At 39.5% G+C, this 23356-nt stretch overlaps 1 protein-coding gene across 1 annotated transcript in view; it reads right to left on the bottom strand.

The window, feature by feature from the left end:
• The window catches only part of CFAP47 (cilia and flagella associated protein 47), a 660392-nt gene that overhangs the window by 201066 nt on the left and 435970 nt on the right, over nucleotides 1–23356 (bottom strand). Inside the window, exons 52-54 of the mRNA XM_034754614.1 lie at nucleotides 13272–13447; nucleotides 10194–10301; nucleotides 2694–2805 (exon numbers count right to left, since the gene is read on the bottom strand). Coding sequence (XP_034610505.1) covers nucleotides 2694–2805; nucleotides 10194–10301; nucleotides 13272–13447 — 396 coding nt within the window. The remainder of the gene's footprint in view (nucleotides 1–2693; nucleotides 2806–10193; nucleotides 10302–13271; nucleotides 13448–23356) is intronic.

The following is a 23356-nucleotide window of genomic DNA, read 5'->3' as shown; positions in this document are numbered from 1 at the left end:
GTGTTCTGTTATTGTCCTTTTTGGGCCTGTCCTGTAATAGGTGATTTCTGGGTACCCGTCTTGCTCTGTCAATCTGTTTCCTTGTCATGCCATGATGCATAATTCTAAACTGTTGTCTGAAGTATCAGGTTATAGTTAACAAAACCAAGCAAAGGGGTCATAAAAGTGGTCTAGTAGTAGTGCAATGTGCTCCCTTGTACAATGTGCAGAACTTGAAATTCTAGGGGGGCAATGTGCCCATACTCTAAGGAGAAGAGAACATCTAACTCTGCTTTCCAACAACCACCCTTTGCCATTAAAAAATATACAATTTATAAACTTTAAGGGGGGGTCTCAGCTATCTGTGCTAAAGAGAGGGCTGCCACGAGGAAGGCTGAGTACAAAAGGGGAAAATGGGACAAAACAGAATATTCATGTCTCTGAAGATTCCCTGGGTGAAAAAATAGCAGCAAGATGATTATAGCAAATGCTCAAAAACTGTACTTAAAAGAAAGAAAAAGAGGTAGATATTGTAACTCAAAATCCACGTCAAAGTTCAGTGCTTATACTGTATTTGGACTGAATGCTCTTAAAGTTATATAACTTAATTTTGAATGGATCTTTCCTAAACAATGTATTATGGGTACTGGTGACCCTTAAGCCTCAGGTAATGAACTAGGCTGAAAGCATAGAGGATATTTTTAAACTGCCTGGACTGATCACATGCAAATCTGCTGGAATCAGATGTCAAGATAATTAATTCTAATCCATTTCTGTGCTAAAGATCTGAACATAATACATATGAAACTTCCAGAGTTCTTCCAAAATCTATTTATATAGCAAGCTAATAATATAATGAATCAAGATTATGCTACTTGGCTACAAAGTTCAGATACTGATTTGTGAAATGATTAGTAGCAGAACACATCCAGCTTTTGCTTATTTTATGATGAAATCTGAATATACTCCAGATAATAAAGTGACTAAAATAAACTAACTCTTCATCTTATTTGTTCAGCTTGAGGTAATGTGATACCTAAAATACAGAGCAATTCAAGAAGTAATGCTGATTTTTTTAAAACTTGAATTTATAGTATTTTGATCCTAACTGGGTTTTTTACTGTAATACATTAATAAAACAAAACCCACATTAAAATAATTTTACAGTTTTTTTGGCAGGAGGCAGCAAAGTCAAGAAAATTCACAGTTAAGGTTGAATTTTTACTCTCAGCCTAATTTCTCAAGTCTGGTTTTCGTGTAAATTAGGGTAGCTTAGTGCGGCTCTGATGATGCACGCTGCCCCAAAAGCCACTTTAAATGGTCACCTGTAGATTCCCCTGATGAATGGGAAATCCTAGGGTGGCAAAGAGATGCCATAGCAGCTCTTACACCCCCCATTCTCCCACTCATCAGAGGGGGGTGTGGCCAAGACTCTTCTGCCAAATTGGTCCTCAACTATTGGAAGATAGCTACCTTAATTTTATACTATCAGGCTGCTCTAATTTACTCTGAGGACCAGAATGGTGGCACCAGGATCAGAGAAGTGCAAAGTTGTCTTTAAAGCTCTTTGAAGGCCCACTCCTGAGCTGCACAGAGAGTTTCTTGGCCACAGCACTATTTCAGGGTCTTTGAATCATTTAACACTATTTGTAGCAATGTCAACTGATAAGAGGAATCACGTTTATATTAGAATATTAGTCTTAACTGTGAATTTCATTGTTTTATGTATTCTTTATGTAATGCTTCCACCATAAGCACTCCACCCATTGTCCCTGGGCATCTACATTGTCTTCTGGGAAGCAGTGCTCAGACTATAGGCAAGAGATAATAGACCACTGAAATCCTGTAGGATTCTCCCAAAGGAAAAGTTTCCTACTAGATTTAAGAACACAGTGTGCCTTCACTTGGTGGAAGAGAATTCACACTTTGAATGCAAGGCTTTAGTCCTTTCATGACACTTATTGGATAACTCCTGGTGTCCCTGTTTACAGTGATGGAAACTACACTTGCAGTCTAAAGTGTGAGAAAAAATACAAAATCAGATGGTGAAAACAAAGCAGATGGGTAGTTAACCCTGAATGGTTTAATGAGGGATAAGAAAACTAAAAACAAAAAGCTGGATAAACAAATTTAATGCAAGATACCCTATAAAAGCTACATCTCTTCTCCCATCATTTTCTTTCCCCATTCTAACTCCTACAATCTTCTCAAGCTTCTGTCTTGATTACATAGGTGCTGGAGGTGCAGCAGCACCCCCTGACTTGAAGTGGTTTCCATCATATACAGGGTTTATAGTTTGGTTCAATGGCTCTCAGCACCCCCACTATACAAATTGTTCCAGCACCACTGCTTGATTGTTCCATTTGCCTCCAACACCACCTGACTTCATGCCTTCCCAAATCAATGTTTGCCAAGCTCGCTCTCTCTGCTCCTTCACAAAACTACTCCACAAATGTCCACACTGTGCTCATTTTCTGACCATATTGCAGTGTTTTACATCTCTTGCCTTTAGGCTGTAAACCTCTCTAGGACAGATGCATGTATTTATATGGCACATTTAACCCTTTGTACAATTCTGCATATTCTTAATACACTACATAATTAACAACTTGTTTCATCAATAAAATTTGAAGGGACACATCTACTATGTCCCTATTGCATGAAGGCAGAAGGATCTTTTCAGGTTTTTTTTTTTTTTTTTTTTAAGTACTTACAGGTTTCCTTGGGTCAGTCTCTATTGAAAAATTTCCAGGATTGCTTTTGACAATTTCCAGTTCTAGGGTTTCATACGTAGGATTAAGCAGAGGGATATACATACGGACCCATCTTAAAGAAAAATAAAATCTGAGTAAGGTATTATAAATTACTAAGCTTGTTCCATTATTGCCTAATGTTAAAACTTTTATGGCTTTTGCTGATTTGAAAAACAAGAATTAAGTTTCAATGTGTATAACAGTAGTGACAAGTACTTAATAGTATTAAGAATAGTGATAAAATATATTAACTTTATGCCCTGCAATACCTGCTTGTGATTACATTAAGTAACCACCACTTCAGTTTTACTTCTGTACTCTATTCTCTCTTTGATTTATGAACTCACTCTCTAGGACTAGGACTAATTTTAGTGTCACTCATTTTAGCCATGTGGCTATTTCACAACTTTCAAAGCCGCCAGAAAGATTTGATAGCAGAAAGTAAAATGATTACATTTATACCTTACCACACATTTATAGTCCATAGATAGACTGCAGTGTCTGACCTCAAAGAAAATAACTGCATAGAAATTAATAATAATCAGATAAATAATAATACCTGCATTTCCTTTTCCTCTAAATAATGCTAAAAAGAAGCGAGTAATTAAATGATATCTCCAATAGCTTTTGATTTACTGCCACTAAGCAGTAATTCTTCGTGTTCACCTTGTAACCTTGAACATTCAAACAAGACTCCTGTACTATGGCCGCCCATTTAAAAGCAGGTTCTCCCACTCCCTCCTATTCACTCCCCTCACTGCTCCCACACGAACTGAAAGACAATGTCACTTTACACAACAGTGACACTGCTCATTACAATATAATGACTAATCATTATATTTAAAATGTAGAGTATGGATTTTAATGAGTACAGTGACAGTCAGAGCAAAACTTGCATTACAGGGGTTGTGGGAGTGGCGGGCTTTAAATCAGCCAGCACTATACCTTGAAATCTGCATTTTTTTCTTATCCACTTATAAGCAAATACATGGAGATGTTGACCATAAATCACATGCTGGTTATAATGACAAGGGACATATAAAATAGATTCAAGGTGGATCAGTGGAAGTGGTAATTAAGGAAAAGTTGCAGTTTTATAAACAGCTTCAAGATGTGTGCGTATGCACTTGTAAAGGGGCTCAATGTAAAAAGGCATTTTATAATTGCTATTTAAAATAAAAATGATCATGTCCATTTAACTAATTGAGATAATTAAATTTTAACAAGAGTTAATTGCTTTAGCTTTTGATCTATTTTTAATTTATCTAATTTTTCTCTATAGCCATTATAAAATATTTATTATGCATCCTGGAGCTTTAAAAATATTATTATAGTATCTTTTTTCCTGCCTAAAAAGAATTCCTTCCTAGTAGATCAATGAGAAAAATGATGCTTTTTAATTAGGGCTGTCAAATGATTTAAAAAAGTAATCAAAATTAATCGGGGGACTTAAAAATATAGTGGTGATTAATCGCGGTTTTATTCACACTGTTAAATAAGAACAGAATACCTATTTAAATTTATTATAAATATTTTGCTTGTTTTTCTACATTTTCAAATAGCTTGATTTCAATTATAGCACAGAAGACGAAGTGTACAGTGCTCACTTTATATTATTATTTTTATTACAAATATTTGCACTGTAAAAAAGATAAAAATCTACAAGTTGAAGCATGAAGGGGCATACGAACGCTTAGCATATCTGGCACGTAAATACCTACAACAGTGCTATGCAAATACCTGTTCTCACTTTCAGGTGACATTGTAAATAAGAAGTGGGCGGCATTATCTCCTGTTAATGTAAACAAACTTGTTTGTCTTAGCAATTGGCTGAACAAGAAGTAGGACTGAATGGACTTGTACACTCTAAAATTTTACAGTGTTTTGTTTTAGAGTGCAGTTATGAGAAAAAAAATTCCACATTTTTAAGTTGCTCTTTCTCTAAAGAGATTGCACTACAGCAGGAGTTCTCAAACTTCATTGCGACGCAATCCCCTTCTGACAGCAAAAATTACTACATGACCGCAGAAGGAGAGAGCCCATCCAAGCCCCGCTGCCCTGTGTAAGGTTTGGTGGGGGCCAAATGCTGAAGTCCGAGCCTTGATGCACCAGGCAGGGGGGCCAAAGCTTGAGGGTTCAGCCCCAGACAAGGGGCCTGTAACCTGAGTCCCACTGCCCAGGGATGAAGTCGAAGCCTGAGCCCTGCCATCCAGGTGGTGGGGCTTGGGCTTGGACCCTGGGCCCCAGCAAGTCTAATGCCAGTCTTGGTGACCCCATTAAAATGGAGTCACAACCCATTTTGGGGTCACAACCCACAGTTTGAGAACCGCTGCACTACAGTACTTATATGAGGTAAATTGAAAAATACTATTTCTTTTGTTTATCTTTTTATAGTGCAAATATTTGTAATAAAAATAATAATATAAAGTGGGCACTGTACACTTTGTATTCTGTGTTGTAACTGAAATCAATATATTTGAAAATGTAGAAAAACATCCCAAAATATTTATAATAAATTTAAATTGGTATTCTATTACTGTTTAACAGGGTGATTAAATCTGCAATTAATCACTTTTTAATCTAGTTAATTTGCTTTGCATTAATTGCTTGAGTTAACTATAATTGACAGCCCTAATTTTAATGTACCATTTGTGAACAGTAATTGTTAGAAATGTTTAGAGTTTATTTGAATGTCCTTCTTTATTTATTTCCTTTTAAAGCATCTCTATGTTCTGCTCCTCTGTCACAGAGTTTTTCCTACTTTTAAGAATATCATGTTAAAACACTAATATTCCCTTAAAGGGAATGTTAGGCATATTAAACTGTATTAACTACATTTGTAAATCATGTTCAAGTTGCTCACTTTGTAGGTAAGGCCCTAAATTACATCAAAGATTAATACAAGGTTGTACAAAATGTCACCCAAACTGTGAGGATATGGTCTAACACTTTCTCCAAAAAGTGGCAATGACAAATAATTTTAAACACTTTTAAAAAAATGTAATTACTGTTGTTGTTAAAGATCATTTATCCTATGCAGATTGTAGTGGGGCAGCTGCCCCACTCTCTGAGAATTTAGGCTGCAGTAGGCCAGTGCACCTGCGCAGACAGCCAGCCAATGAGAGAAGGGCTTATTGGGAGCCAATCGGGGCCCAGATTGGAGACAGCCAATCAGGACCAGGCTCATCCCTATAAAAAGGCTGCTCAGGAAGGGGGCACTCAGTCTGTCCCAGGCCTTTGATAGGGGAAAGTCTGTCTCCAGAGCTGGGAGACTAGCACTTGGGACAGCGCAGTGCTGGGCAGGTCTGGGGGAGCAGAAGGGAACTCCAGTCCGGTGTCTGCCAGGCTGCAGGCCCTGAGGGGAAGGGCCTAGATAGTGCGAGGGGCCAAAAGGGAAATGGTCTAGGGACGTGGACAGATGGAGGGAGAGAGAAGGAGGGCAGGATGGCTGCCACTAGAGGGTGCCTGGGTTGGGACCCAGAGTAGTGGGCGGGCCTGGGTCCCCTCCTTGCCTTACACCTGGTCAACGGGAGTAGTTGTCTTGGGTTGCACCAACCCCCTGCCAAGAGGGGTGTGACTTTGAAGGTGCAGTTGCCCACATTGGCTGGGGCGCAGAGAGACAGCTAATTGACACACACACCCCCGGAAGTAAATTTGAGGAGAGCACTGAGGAGGGCCTTTGCTGGACCGAAAGTAGGGGGCAGCATGAAGCCAGGAATATGAAAAAGAAAAAGATTAAAGCAAGGAAAGAGGGTTGAGAAGTGTGCTGCAAGCTATTTTAATCCATTTTGTTAGAGTTTATATCACATATAATGTCTACTACTGTTTATTTGTTTGCCTTTACTTTATTTAAAAATCAGCTCCTTCACCATTCCTCTTATGTTGTTCTCCTATGCTGCATGGGTGTCCTGTGCAGGTGTGTTCATCTATCAGTGTGAAGGGACTAGAATCACATATGCTTGGTTGTAAAGTAACAAAAAATGTAATTTGAAAGTAGAATCTTGAAAGTCAATGAATTTTAAATAATATTTCTGACAGGCATGTGTTGTACTTAACAGCGCTAATCCTCTCCAATGCATACTTTCATTATGCATGCATACTAAAGTAGGAATTGCCATAGTGGAGCAGACCAATTGTCCATGTAGGCTTGTGTGAAACAGTTGTCAATGCCAGATGCTTCACGTGAAAGAGCAGAAACTCCTTATCATATACCTAACTGTGCAAGTCTCTACCAAGAGAGAAGCTTTATATTTGATCACAACTGGTGGTAAACACTAGATCTGAAACCTGAGGATGCACAGACTTTGCAATTTTATCCTATCAAAGAATAACTGCAAAGGCTATTCTCAGTCATATTAATCCCTCCTGCTGCAACTCCTACACAGTTTGTTAACTGAAAGGTTTTTAAAGCTACTGTTTTAAACATTATGCAAAAACATTAAAACATTTATGTATTAAAAGATATGGAAAGGAGCAGCTATGGTTTTTTACACATATATTTCCTTTCAGTTCATCTATCCATTTGCCAATAATGTAGACCAGGGGTCGGCAACGTTCCGTACGCAGCTCACCAGGGTAAGCACCCTAGTGGGCCGGGCCAGTTTATTTACCTGCTGACACGGCAGGTTCAGCCGATCGCGGCCCCCACTGGCCGCGGTTCACCATCCCAGGCCAATGGGGGCAGCGGGAAGCTGCGGACAGCACATCCCTTGGCCCACGTCGCTTCCCACCACCCCCATTGGCCCGGGATGGCAAACCGCGGCGAGTGGGGGCCGCGATCAGCCGAACCTGCCATGTCAGCAGGTAAATAAACTGGCCCGGCCCGCTAGGGTGCTTACCCTGGTGAGCCGCGTGCTGAACATTGCCGACCCCTGATGTAGACAGACAAAATGTCACTTTTCCCTTAAGTTATTATTCTAAACATTAAGTTATCAAACTCTTTCAACACACACATCACTAATCATATACACAGGTGTGGGAACTAGGGGTGCGGGGATGCTGCAGAACCCCCAGATTTCACTGTGAGAAGTTGGCCGGTGTTGGTGCTGCCAGAAGCATATACATGTTTTACAGCGGAGGTCCCCAGTCTGTGCAGCGTGTCCCCCAGGGGATTGCTGAGGAACATTTTGGGGGGCGCAGGTGAGGTTCAGTCAAACCCCGGGGAATGGGGAGGGAGCACCACCCAGCTCCACTCCTGGCCCCAGCCTGGCTACTGGCCCCGACTGCCAGTCCAGGGGCTCTGCTCCTGACTCCACCACTGAGTATTGGCTGCACAACCCGTGGTCCCAGCTGCCAGTGGGCCCGCACCCAGGGCTCCACTCCCACCCCCACACATGGGGGGGTCCCAGTTTCTGCAGGCCCTGCACCCTGGGGTTCTGCTCCCACCCCCAGCTATGGTCTAAGCCAGGCCCCCCTTACTCCTCTCCATGCCCCCCCGCCCCTCCCGGAGCCACAGCCCACTCCTGGCCCCAGTTCTGGGGAGGCACAGACAGGTGTAAGGAGGGGGCACGAGGTAATTGGGGAACAGGGGCTTTCAGCTCCCCCACTGTAAAAAGTATGCCAGCCCCACTGATCATACAGTTGACATAGCTAAAGATAACACATAAATCACCAACACGTGAGTCCAGGTTTTCGAAAGTGTACAACATCCAGCAGCTCCCATTGTTGAAGAGAGCTTCTAGGTGCTGAGCACTTTTGAAAATTTGGCCCCAGTTGTGGGTGCTGAAAGCTTTTGAAAACCTGACCCTAAAAGCTGCAAGTATGTTTTGAGAGTCAAATTACATTGTGGGAATGTAAGGTGAAATTTTATAAGAGGAACAAGACAAGAAGATCACTACTACATACAGCCTCCGGAGATGCACCTCCCGAACAGTAGCAGAGTTCATGCACACCTGTAAGGTCTGCAGGAAAGAAGCCTCAGTACTTCACATCTCTGGAGGTGAGAAGAAGATAAGCAGTGTTCACAGTTTATAAAATGGGCCACTTGGGAAGGTCGATGATTAGGAAAGGAAAGTCCTATACAACTTAATAGGGAATAGTACTTTTTCATAGAGCATTAAAGACAACTTTAGAATTCTATAGTATTGTAGCCAATTACTTCATTTTATTATCCACTTATCATTGCGTTATTCAGTGTTATGGTCAACTCATATGCTATATCATATATAATCAATGTATGTTAAATAGATTTAAATTGTAGGATTATAGGAGTCAAAGATTGACAAGTGTTTAGGAGTGATGTGTGCGTATTAGCTATATAAGTAAAGCATGGCTGGAATGCAAGGCCTACAGGCTGAGCGCTCGAAGATTTTAATGTAATCATACTAGGCTGTAGTTTTAGAATGCTTGACATGAGAGGGTGACTTAATAATAACCCTGTGACAGTAAGGTTGCAAGATTACTGTAAAAGATGATGTTATGGGTGATGTTATGAAAAAAAAGACTGCAACATACCACAAAGTACTTTCCAAGATACAAGACACCTAACTGTAACATCATGGAATGTCCTGCTTTGACTGCAGGTTACCATGGATGCATGTTGTGAATAGATGCTAATGAGGATAAAGGGAACTAAGGAACAAGCTATGAAAAAAGGACAGTATTTATGGGATGTGGAAATACACATAAGGAAAAGAGAGTTCAAACACTCATGCATCTGAATAAGGTGTGCAGCATGATCAGAATAACAATGTAAATGTAGTACCCTGGTTGGGCAAAAGTGGGAAGACCCCAAGTGAAACCCGAGCAGGAACCATCCCTCTATCGATGATCATCTATTGAGATATCCATCAGACCCTAAAATATATTTGAGGATGTGAGTATGACTAGTCTTAGGCATTGCATGAGTTTTTGTAGGATTTATACATGCATGGGTAATTTTAACTTTACTTGTTGTTTCAATAAAACTTGTAGTACAGATAAGACTTTGTATTTGTGATTGTGTCTGCGGTCACTATCCTTGGCCTTTGTGTGTTCTTGGCGTCTGCAAAATTGATAAAAGCACCAGAGGTGATATTCACTCTCTTGAGCTTGAAACTGTAGCAACAGGAGCTGAACACAAGGTAGTTTAATTCAAAATTACTAAATTCAATTTAAGTAAGAAAAAGGCTACCATATGGATAACTTGCTACTAAATTCTGCAGCTGTTTAAGAGAAATTTATAGAGACCTCTAATTAGTTTAATTCCAATTAAATGACTCTTCCACAAGCAGAATTCAATATGTATCATAATATATTAAAGACACAATCTGTGAAGATCCTGACTGTACAAGTTTGACTCTTATTACTAGGGCAGCTAGGTGCTATGGTAACACAAATAATAATAATATGGTACATGTACATCTGTATAACCAGATCTAGAGGTAATCTGCTATAATTCCAGAATGCGTACCTGTTTGTATGTTTTATATTAGGTACTGATACCAAGGAACAAATTAAATTGAAGTATGATGCTGTACTTACTTTCCAAGCTCACATTCTATTTCAGGTAATGTAGTTGGCAATGGTTTCTCTGACGTCAGCTTCAGTGCATACCAAAACTCCCCAACCATCTCCGACAGGAATATAATACTGAAGACAGAGAGATAAACAAGTTCCGTCTGAGATGTGTTTTTGTATAATGTCCAGATTGATAAAAGCACAAATTAGAATTTTAGAAAAAATGAGTTCAACAAAGTGACCCCTTTGATAACTAGTAGAATTTTCCACTAAGAGTCCTATACAGCTCCATAGATACGGTAGCATCTGGATACACCCATCACAAATGAACAGTGATCTTTACGGAAATCCATGGGCAATCAACAGGCTTCATCTTTCTTAACTTTTCAGTTGAATAATGGCAGTTTTTATATTAAAAGCAGAAAAACTAGAATACATTTCCAACTTGAACTTATAGGAGAAAATTTTAATTTAATTCAAATGTCACAGCAGTTTGCTACTAGATGTCTGGAGACCTGCTATATCATCTAAAAAATAAAATCGGGAGACATCATTAGTTCATTTGAAAAGGAAAATACTTTTAAAAACTAAGAGATCAAAACTGAAGCACCTATAAGAACATGACAAATGGATATGTTTCAATGGCGTATTCATTATTCTACAATCAAATCTTGTCAGGATTGAAAGTTATTTGTTGCTATGTGAGATACTTAGAGTAGTGTATTTTTGTGGCAGGCATTTTAACACATTCCATTCTTATTACAGATTTGTTTTTCTATTTCTCATTTTGTGGCCAGGAGAATCACAAAAATAAGTGAAATAATATTAGAGTAAACACATTAAACTATTCCAACATAGCTAAAAATACAACGTGCAAACCTGAGCTGCATGAAGGATCAGCTCCTGTTTAAAACAAAGACATGAGTTCTGATTTATGCCTTTATAGGAACTATGAGGCAGACTGTTCACTGTGGCCACTTTACACTGCACCCCTAGCATAAACTGGCTTTGAAGTCAGCATTAACTGGGTGGGGAAGATTACTCAAGTGTAAAGATGATAGCAGAGCCACCATAAGGGATTTATATATATATCAGGGATTGGCAACATTTGGCACGTGGCTCGCCAGGGTAAGCACCCTGGTGGGCCGGGCCAGTTTTATTTACCTGCTGATGCGGCAGGTTCGGCCGATCGCGGCCCCCATGCCCGCGGTTTGCCGTCCCGGGCCAATGGGGGCGGCGGGAAGCCACGGCCAGCACATCGCTCGACCGCTCTGCTTCCCGCCGCCCCCATCAGCAGGTAAATAAAACTGGCCCGGCCCACCGGGTTGTTTCCCAACGTTTGCGTGCCCATGATATAGATATATAGATAGGTAAATCTATCTATCTATCTCATAGAACTGGAAGGGACCCTGAAAGGTCATCAAGTCCAGCCCCCTGCCTTCACTAGCAGGACCAAGTACTGATTTTACCCCAAATCCCTAAGAGGCCTCCTTGATGATTGAACTCACAATCCTGGATTTAGCAAACCACTGAGCTATCCCTCCACCCCCCAGTTGCTGGCATAAATATGGTAAAGAGGCAGTAGCCTGGCTGCACTTGCCATGCCAATTTCTGACTGCATTTTCAGACCCTCAGAGCTGTTTGTCAGTCCTTTAATTTAGGGCAGACCTCAGGTTGCTCTAGCACAGGGGTCGGCAACGTTCAGCACGCGGCTCGCCAGGGTAAGGACCCTAGCGGTGCGGGTAAGCACCACTCGCCACAGTTCGCCGGGCCAATGGGGGCGGCGGGAAGCAGCACAGGCCAAGGGATGTGCTGGCCGCAGCTTCCCACCAGCCCCATTGGCCCGGGACGGCGAACCGCGGCGAGAGGAGGCTGTGATCGGCCGAACCTGCCACGTCAGCAGGTAAATAAACTGGCCCGGCCCGCTAGGGTGCTTACCCTGGCGAGCCGCGTGCCGAACGTTGCTGACCCCTGCTCTAGCATGACACATGGAGACCAGCTTTTCACAGAGCTACAACAGGATCAGGGTAGTGCAAAAGTTACACCACCTTTGCACATGCCCCCTTGGCCTGCATGCTGCAGATCAGCTGAAACCAAGAACTGCCCCATAGATCTGTCAAGTTAAAAGCACGTATCTTATCTTGTTATCTGAAAATTATGAATTTGGAAAAATACTCCACCAGAATATTCTGACACAGCAAAATAAAGTATATTTTTATTCTCAGCTTTCAGAAATTATCAGTTCTGTATCTTGTCTCTGAAAATTTTACTAGAATGTTAACAGTGGTCATTTCTATAAAACTATAGCCTCTGAAAGCTGTAGTGCAATAATACTTGGCAGTATTCTGTTCTTGGGAAAATCAATAAGAACAGATTGAACAATTGCTTTTGGGACTGCTTATTTTGGTGAACTTCAGCCAACTAATGCTTAATTAAAAATGCCCTGAGAAAAACTCTTACAATTCCGCAGTGTTCAGCAGCCTGCCTTTACTAGTTCAGCTGACAACTATGATCAGTGGCAGCCAAGACCAAAAGGTCATCAGTCTTATCACTGGCAATTATCATACTGTACAGACTCTTCTGAGTTTCCAATGTGGTGAAACATCTTTAATTTAAATCTTCTCCATATTCATTAAGAAGATCATTTCTAATTAATGGAGATTTCTCAAGCTAAATAGATTTTCATGAAGACTGATAAAGGGTTCTTCACCTGTGTTTAGTGAAGTAATTTTAGTTTAGTTCCCTTTCTGCAGAAAGATGACTCCAGGTCACTCCTTTTATGGCAAGTGACAAAATTAACAATTCATTTGAAGTCCATATTTTGAGATAGATTTTCTGATATTAAAGTAATATCATAAGAAAATGTACACACAACTCAAGTGATATCCATCAAAGAATTGCCATCTGCCTATCAGCCATCAGAATTATTCAAAGAAACTGGCAGGTTTGTGTAGAATATATCTAATGTTAAAAAAGTAATACAGAGAACACAAAATATTTCTAAGTAACATTCTAGGGTCAAAGAGTTATTGTAGGGTCTAGTGACAATATTTTTACTGAATATTATAAAGCACACATACATGTTAACATTCTGCATCTTACCTTCCTTCTGAAGTGCCAGTACTAGCTGGGGAATATTTTACTTCATAGGACAGAGTTTCTTTTGGCTGAAGAACAAGAATTGTTTCTCCACTAAGTGCAGCACCCATTAACACTACATCTAACTGTAGAGTTTCAGGTGTAGGATTAGTGATGGGAATTTCAATGCCAATGGTATCCTAGAAACACAAAATGAATGAATTATAGGACTTTCACCGTCAAAGAAGTTTGTTAAAGATGATGTAAGGAAGATGCTTCTACATTAATTGAACTGAATGGCACATAGGCCATATTTAATTTGATAAATTAACATAGTGTAAATGCACCAAGAGGCAGCAGTAGCCAATCGCCCAATCATAAGTCACTTCTTGTTCCATCTAGAGTGACCAGATGTCCTGATTTTAAAGGGTCAGTCTCGATTTTTGGGTCTTTTTCTTATATAAGCGCCTATTACCCCCCCCCACCCCAATCCCGATTTTTCACATTTGCTGTCTGGTCACCCTAGTTCCATCTAGTAATCAGGGGTTATCAAACTCTCCAGCCAACCCTCCCCGCCAATATGCCATGTAGTCTACCAAGGCCCGTCTTACATTATAAAGCTAGCCAGCACCCTATCATTGCAGAGAGAGCTAGTGCAGCCCCAAGTGACCTCTCAAGGTCACTTGCAAGGTTTCTGCAAGGCTCCTCCCTCTTCATTTTTAAGTCCCATCATAATGCTTTACATGGTAAAAAACTAAAAGTCCAACCCCACTTTGCTATCTCTCTTCTTTAACCCCTATTTTCTTGTCTATCTTTCAACTGTGAACTCTTCGGGCAAAGAGTATCCTTTCTCAAATGTCCAGAAAGCACAAAGCATATCATGGGAACTACCAAAACTAAATAATATAGAATGATACCAAAACCAAGATGGAGACAAACTGTGGCCTGGATAGATCTACATTTACACCCCTGTATTGGATACCTACAACATGACTAGAAGTCCAGGAGAGGAAGCAGATTCCACAGATCTATTATGTTTCCCTCTTGGGCTGCTTTTGGAGCTCTGCAACAATGCACTTCATCTTATTTCAGGGGTCATGGCTAAGCCACAAATGACCATATAGTAAGTTTGGCCCTATGTACTTTATACACAAGCTTTATTCCACATCAAAGATGAAATATTTCATCTGGGTAGGGATGGAGTATTTTATTCAAAGAGGTCCACTCTTTGCTGGTTTTTACATGTATCACATGTATCACACACACTTTCTCCAAATCATGTCCCTTTTTCTAGTACTACACTTGCTCATAAAAAACATGTTCCCATTTTCTGTCGTTCTCCAACCAAAGGCTGTCAATGTGCAGCACATTCTCCTTTTTGTACATAAGACAATGTGACTCTCAGAACAGAATCTGGCCCACAGCTTGAAGTACAAAAATTGGAATCCTACCTTAATATGAAATAAGACAAAAACAGAACAAAATATCTGAGAAAATGAAAAGATAGTAAAATTTTAGCATGAAATATTTTACATCCCACTCTCAGCTGCTTACCCCTACATTGCACTTGCCTATAATATAATACATTCCTTTACATTTACAAAAAATGGCTGCTGGAGTTGAACACACATAAAATAAATTTAACATTCTACAGATGGTAGGATTATACCAACAGTTCAAATCATTCAAGTGCCTTGCATCAGGAAGATGCAATTTAAATTTGCAATAAAATACTTTAAAGCTCAGATTAATAGTTTTTAGTGGTTAAAACACATTTCTAAATGTATTTGCTATTTTATTGCTAAGGGCTTCAAAACAAAGCACTATAAAGGCACGTGTATGTTTGCGTTTAAGAAATAGCTTTATAGCAAAAGGGAAATACTTGAATGCCTGTCTAAAAAGAAACTGTCAAAACAATTTAAATAATTGTATTCAAAATAATTTATAGTATTTCCTTAGAAACTTACAACAGAAACCTGTCCTGTACTAAATACCTCCCCCTCCATTGTGTGCATGGACGACTCTCACACTCACAGGTTTGTTATTACAGGAATGGTCATGAGAACAGTTCCACTGGCATCTTTAGTATGTAGGTATATTATAAATTTCTAGAGTGATTCTTCACATAAAGGGCTAGGTGCAAAAGTCATGCATTTGGACGCATAGTACCAGGAAGAACTACAAGATTTCCATCTACACATTGAAACAGGTGTTTCTCAAACAACAGGCCCAGGGCAATACCCACCAGAGGAGAAACAAAAGAGCTAAAGCAGCAGCAATTTCCAGCCAGATTTATAATACTTTAGTTAGACTTACAGGTGGTTGTTCAATTTGTTTTTTATGTTTTGAGGGAATATTTTTATCAGTGACCTAGAAGAAAACAGATTGCAGATGATGAAAAAATTGTAGGAATGGTAAATAATGAAGAGGACAAGTCACAGATTCAGAGCAATCTAGATCACTTGGGAAAGTGGGCTCAAGCAAACAATATACTTCTTAATATATTTAAATATAAATGTGTATATCTAGGAACGAAGACTGTAGTCCATATTTCAGAATGGGGGACTCTATCTTGGAAAGCAGTGACTCTAAAATGATTTGGGGGTCATGGTGGATAATCAGCTGAACGTGAGCTCCTAGTGTGACGCTGTGAGCCAAAAAGGCTAATACAATCCTGGAATGCATAAACAGGGGAATCTTGAGAAGGAGTAGAGAGGTGAATTTATCTTTGTATTTGGCATTCATGTGACTGCTGCTGGAATACTGTGTCCAGTTCTAGTGCCCACAATTCAAGAATGATGATATATTGGAGAAGGTTCAGAGAACAGCCACAAGAATGACTAGAGAATTGGGAAACATGCCTTATAGTGATAGACTCAAAGAGCTAAATCTAGTCAGGTTGGCAAAGAGAAGGGTAAGGGGCAACTCAATTGCAGTCTATAAATATCTACATGGGGAACAAATATTTAATAATGGGCTCTTCAATCTAGCAGAGAAAGGCATAACACAATCCAAAGGCTGGAAGTTGAAGCTAGACTAACTCATACCGGCAATAAGGTGTAAATTTTTAACAGCAAAGTTAATTAGCCATTGGAACAATTTACCAATAGACATGTTGGATTCTTCCTCACTGACAATTTTTAAATCAAAATTGGATATTTTTTCTAAAAGATATGCTCTGGGAATTATTTTGCGAAAGTTCTATGGCCTTTCTTACACAGGAGGTCAGGCTAGATGATCACCATGGTCCCTTCTGGCCTTGGAATCTATTAATATGAATCAATGAGAAAGGGAATGGCTGTCACTTTGCCCACTGTGACTACTCCCAAGACAAGTTAGCTTTAGGCGACCACTTAGCCAAAAATCAAATGACAATGTGCATACTTAGCGGCTCCTCCCATACATGCAAAGGCCTCTTGTTTTTACTGTGTTATAAAACTCCTACTTCTCTTCCGGGTAGCTATGGGTGAACTGAAAATGTTCCTTTACCTTTGAAAATGATCTTCCAATTCTAATAAAATTCAATTTTAGCTGTGTTTTAAGAACATATTGATGAAATACTTACATGAATATTAATCTCAGGTAGTACACCACCCAGCACTGAGGTACTCAAAACAGTGGAGCTTAAACATTAATTAATTTGGTTGAGTGTGATCTTGTAGCTAACTCAGATTCCACAACTCTGTAGCTCCATAAATAAAACTTAAAATCATTATGCTAGCATGCCTCTTTGCAACTATCACAGGTTAGAAAAACCACTATACCGTTATTATTACTGGCATTGATACGTATATACAGTCAGAAATCATCTTGGACTAAAACTAAAATTGTGGGATTTTTTAATTCATAACTCACCACAAATTATACCTCAAGACAACTGCAATCATTTGACTTTAATATGAGGGATGGGCAAAGAGGTTTGGATAAAGAACTTCCTCTTCCAAATTCTGGAATCAACTAAACTCAAATGTTTTGTGAATTTCAGAATTCAAAATTTTCCATTTTTGCCCACTGATGCAGTTCTAGGATTCAGGAAGTATAAAATGCAAAAGCAGTTCCTGAGATCTTTGTAGCCTAAGTGGAAGCAGGAAAAGTGAGAAATGTCAAGAAACAGATTCACCTCTTAAATTTTTGCAGCCTATTTCTACAAGCCCAAGAATGTTGAAAAGTTTAGATAAGATTTAAAAAAAAATGTTTCCTGATAGCTGTTGTCCCAGCCAAAGCTGACCGCTTTTGAGTTTTGCTTCTCACTTCAAGTTTCATATACAGAAAAACAAATTGCATTATCAACTTTAGGTTTCAGCCATAGTATACTAGAGATTCACAGAAACAAGCTTAACAAACTTGTCTTGTGTGTTCATCTGCCAAAAAAAAAACTTCTCTAAAATAATTTTGTCAAGAACATCCATGCAATTCACAGATTCAGAAGTAATAAATAATAAATTAATACTAAAACTATTATCAATGCCTTTCATTCTGAAAGATCTCTGATTAGAGATAGGAGCAATCTGGGGGTGCAGACCCAGAGGCAGGATATTTCCCTGGGTCTCTCCATGCAGCCCAGCTAGTTCTGCTGTCTCCCATCTTCCCTCTCCCTGTTTGGGGTTGATGCATCAATGGTGTGTAGAAGAGAGAAAAATGGATGCTGTAGCACCAGAGGAAGATGTGGATTTACTGATGGGAACTTGGGAAGGATTGCCTGTTAGCTACTGATCTCCTTTTGTGTTCTCTTTTTCAGGTCTCAGGAGTATGGGAGAAGCTGTGGAAGGAGTGCATAAACTGCCATGGCAACCCCCCAGGAAATTTAGGTTTGTTTGGCAGTCCATGTATCTATTAATGAATCTTTGTTCTTCGTGTTTTACAGGTGAATCTCAGAGGGAATTTTTTTTCTTTCTTAAGTTGAAAGTTTGAGTAGAACATTAAAAAAATGGTTTCCCCCCATTGAATTCCTCTGCCTTTCGGGGAATCAATCAGGGCTGAGATAAGTTAGGAACTGTGGGCTGGTTGTTCCCATGGATGGGCAGGTTTGGGGTCTAGAAAGAGATGAGACCAGCTGAGTAGTGCTTTGGCTCTTCTCTGACCTGCATGCAGCTAGCTTGTCAAATGCCAGGATGAATGCTCCAATCTTGCAAAACTGCCATTGAAGAGTGTGCAAAAGCATTGCAGGGTTGCTCTGGTAAGGCTAAATGCAGGGACTACTGTCTACTTTCTGTCAACAATGACAGTAACACAGTGGTGAATGACACTTGCTCCAAGCAACAGCAATCCCAACTGTGGTATGAATGCATACGCATTGTTGGTAGTAGTAGTTAGCAGTAATTGTGTGGACATACTCACTGCATGTTACAGAGATGCAATGACTATTTCAGTGTCAAAATTCTAGGGTATAAATAGGGCTCTGGAGCCAGGTAAGAAACAGAGATTTGGATGGAGAAACCTGGGGGAACCAACAGAGATTCTACAGCTCTAATCTTATTTTGTGCTTTGTAAGCATGTCCTTTTCCCAACTCATTTTCAAACAGTCCCCTCACTGTGCAGAATCCAAACTCACCCCCTTCCTGTGGTTTTACAAACACAGACATTACTAATATCAGGGGTCAGCTCAAATCTTCTCTTCAGGCTTGACTGCTCCTAGGGATCCTATTTCTGTCTCGCTCATGCCCATGCCCAAGATCCTTCCTCTCTATAGAGTTACTCCCATCTTTTGTATATTGGGCTAGGTTAATAAACCCTCTGACCACTTAAGCTTTTCCCCAAAAAATAAATAACTGCTCCTTAAATATCATCTAAATAAATCATAGAACATGTGCAAGGCAAAACAACATACCTACCCTGGCTGAGAACAAAATGCTAAGGTTACTACTTCTGAAAAAGAATATTGCAAAGCAAATTGTCTGGAAAACAGAAACTATGGTTAAAACTAGTGAATGTTGTTTTGGAAGGACACTAGATAAAAACATGATTTATTTAGTAAAAACAAAGGAGCTTTCATGTTAATGTGTTTAGAAGTGCTATAAACATTAATAGTTAAGAACTGCAACCATTTTTTCTGACAATTTGAGACAGTTAAATGAAATTTAGTGAAAGAACAATTTACTGATTGTATATTGTTAAAATACCATGAATAAAGATAATAATTATGTACCACATATACTAACCCTGTGGAAAATAAAATACATAAATGCTTTGTCTGTTTAGGATCAAGGACACTTGCAAATAGTTATATTGCTGCTTAATAATCAGATATTTTATTTCGATAATTCAATACTTTATCATTTTGCTTAAAAGAAGAAACCTCCTATTTTCTGAAATAGTCCCTCATAATCTGCAATTTACCAACAAACATTTGAGGGGTACAGCTATTCTGGTTAAATGGATAGTGCTAATTCACACACCACAAATCTCTTATTAAGCTTGTAACACCTATAGTAAGACTGGTATTTACTCAACTGCTGCTCATATTGAAAACCAATTGTACCAGCTGTAGGTGAGTGTTACACAACCACCTCTAAGGGTGACAAGAATTCAGTTTCTATGTCCGTTCAAACTTTGTCCTCTCTGCAGAGCCTGCCAACAAGGATTCCAGTTGCGATGATATGTACACCTGCTCACCAGGAACTGAAGTGAAACAACAAACTAATTTCAGAAAGGCTACAGAACAGCCATCAGACAGTAATACCCTTTGGTCACTCTTGTCCTGGACAATGATGATTCTTTAAGTGCCAACCATGTGCTCATACTGTAATAGTGCATTGAGACAGTCCTTGCACTGATTCAAATGGGCAGCCTAGTGGAGAAACACATCATATCCCATTTTCAGTCAGCTGAGTTACTCAGCCTCAGTTATTGCATACTTTTAAAAGAAACTTTCAAATCACATTTTAAAATAATTTCCTTCCTTAGTTAAAATCATCTTACAAACCTCAAAATGACTCTTGTTTTGAACTCAGATCTGTAATTTGCTAGTTTTAGATCTTGTTTCATATGCTGTTAATTCAGATGCAGATTGAGAGGGTATGTTTTAATCATTATGGTGACACTTAATAAACAAACGCTGCTTCAGGAAGCCACATACGCTCTCCCCCATATAGGCAGCGTGTGCAAGGAAAGCAGCTGCTCCAGTCTGTATGGTAGAGACTGGAGTGTAAAGGTATTTTAATTTTATTCTCATGTCTTTAAATGGTATTTTGGGATTGGACAGCCCTGTTATATCATTTTGGGAGACATGGGGGTGTATCCATCCCATTTGGCAGGGTAGTTGCCCCTTCTGCAATGGCATTCTTTGGGGAAAAGATATGTCCTCTCTTGAAATATTGTTTTGAGAAGTGGGACCTCCACCCCCAAAGAGTATTTTGGCAGATGGAGCCTCTCCTCAGCAACAGCATTAATAATAATCAAAACAGCTCCCGCAGCTGTGGGGAGCCCAGAGCCCTTTAAATCCCGCCGGCAGCTCCAGCAGCTGGGCTGGGGCCGGGATTTAAAGGGCCCTTTAATTTGCCTGGGAGCCCCAGGTTGATTTAAAGGCCCTGGGGCTCCCAGCCACAGCCGGTGCCCCAGGGCCTTTAAATCTTGAGAGCTCCGCCTCTTCTGGTTGAGGTCACGCCTCTTCCAGATGAGGCCATGCCCCTCTCAGGACTCCAGCAGTACCGGTAAGTCCTGTAAGTTATTTTCACCCCAGTTCATTATACTGGCCACTCAACGTATGATGTAAAGTAAGAGCTCTTGGTGCCGAAACCGGACTACATTCTGTACATTATACACGTGCACTTAATTTCCATGTCAAAGTCTGAGACCACAAGTCCACTGCATTCCCCATGTAGTTTAGATTACAGAATTACATTAGTGTTGGCCTTGAAAGATATTGCTGTAATTGTAGAAAATTAGTAAACCAAAATAAAGCATTTTGGCCTGGACAATTATACTGAATCACCACACTTAAATTTTACTCCATTTACATGTGCTATAGAGACTTGATCCTGCAAGCTACTGAACATTGTGGCCCAAAGCACATGAGTAGTCCGTTGACGGTGAAAATGTGCTTACATACATAACTGGGTGGGACCACAGAATACACCAATTTGCAGGATCAAGTCCTGTGCTACAGTCTTAAAGGGTAAGTACTTCAGTGTAACCTCCCCCTCCCCCCAAACAACAACAACAACAACAAAACCCTAACCAGAACTATCACAGCATACCACTGTACATATTCTGGGTAAATTATATACTATAATAATTTATTTTACACTTACGGTGAAGTATAGAAAATAAAATAAAACGAAACACAAGTGACTTTCTGTAAGACAGTATGTAAAACTTCTGCTCTCTATCCAGAATTTTGCTGAATAACAAATTTCCAAAACTGCTTGCTCAGCAGAGTTATTAAGATGAGAAGAAATAGTAACAGTGAGACTATGAAGACAAAATAAATTAACCTCATTCTCATGACATTAAAAATAATAATGTATACTACATCCAAATTTGCTCTCAGACAGACATATCCAGAGTAACTCGATTAATTAAAATTGAATGACTCTGGATTTACATCAATGTAATTGATATGAGAATTTAGCCCGTTATTTCAACAGTTGTTGTTTTTACACTTAATTTAGAAAAATATGTTTCTAAATTCCATATAACTAATTAGCAGGTTTTAGAAAACCTTCTAAAATGTTTACTCTCTTTCTCCTCACATTTACATTTTTGGCTTTGGACTCAAATGTAGAAGCTTAGCAATAATACTGTTGCTCTGATGCCTTGAACTTACTAAAAGCCGAGATCTAGGAATACCAGCTACAGATTAAGTGACAAACTAGTATAATAATATATTTGCTCTCTTTCTCCACACATCTGACAACTATTTTTTCACAAATATGACCACTCATGTAGCAAAATATGAACCACCTTCTGATTATTGTTTAATAGTCTCTTGCCAAATTCAGCTGTAGTCTCCCTGGCATTTCATGATCTACATTAGCCCCCTTTGTGTTGCACCACATAACTGATTAATATGGGTTGTTGGTTTTTTTTATTTTTGTTTTTTTTTCAGCTTCTATGTATTTATCAACAAATTTCATTCAAACTCTAGTCATTCATCCTCCTTTTTGATAACTACCATTTTATGAGATCTGTAAAGATGTTCTGGTCTGATTTATTTGTCAAAGTGCTTTTAGTTAAAGTGGTTAATAATTATAACCTTCCCAAAATTTATTTTCTTCCAGGAAGAATGCCGCCATGATTCTTTCACAGAACATTACTTTTTATGCTACCAATTGTTATGAAAGCATACTTTTAAAACTCAAGCTTAGGATATGGTTCATAACTTCAAGTTACTCAGTTTTCAAGAACAGCTTTCACATTCTCATTTACTTTAGGATTTATGGGAAAATAATATGCCACAGTTATGAAGTAATGTTTGTGATTTACAGAGTATATAATTATAAGCATTAGTATAAAATTCATCCATAATTATATGCTTTATACCTATAATCAGAGAATAACAATAATATAATTATATGAAGCAAAGTTATTCAAAAACAATGTCAAGAGTTTAAAGTGATGTTTGATCTGCTTTAAAATTGCTATGATTATAGAAAGCCTTCAAATTCTCCATATCTAGTGGTATAGTTCAGTTCCAGGTTATGCAAATTTTTGCTGAAGTAACCAATGCTGTGGTTCCTGAAGGCTAACAATTCTCTTGGGGTGGGATCGTGATGGCACATGGTGCCACAAATGGCCTACAGCTAGAGCAGACACCCAACAGTGAGCAGTGTTGGTGAGAAAAGGGGGGCATTGTCTGACTACCTCAATGAGCCAATTCAGTGCATCTCTTGGGCAACCTCTGCTGGCGACCCTGTTATAGAAACCTGGCTTATAAATTAAAGAATGGCTGCTGTGTACCCAGAAATGCTTATGCACGTGAGGAGGGAAATAGCTGGAACCTATCAGTTCCCTCACACTCCCTGTATTGGCCAATGGTTGACACAGAGGTAGAGACTCCAATGTGCTCTCCCCAGCTCCAGCCGCTGCCTGTACATATTCCCCAAGCATGTTCCAAGCAGGAGAAGAGGAAAAGTAGTGGGCAGCCCTGGTGCCAGAACACACAACCTCAT

Source organism: Trachemys scripta, chromosome 1, assembly GCF_013100865.1.
Source record: "Trachemys scripta elegans isolate TJP31775 chromosome 1, CAS_Tse_1.0, whole genome shotgun sequence".
NCBI classification, from domain to species: Eukaryota; Metazoa; Chordata; order Testudines; family Emydidae; genus Trachemys; species Trachemys scripta.
This window is presented reverse-complemented; position numbering and strand designations above follow the sequence as displayed.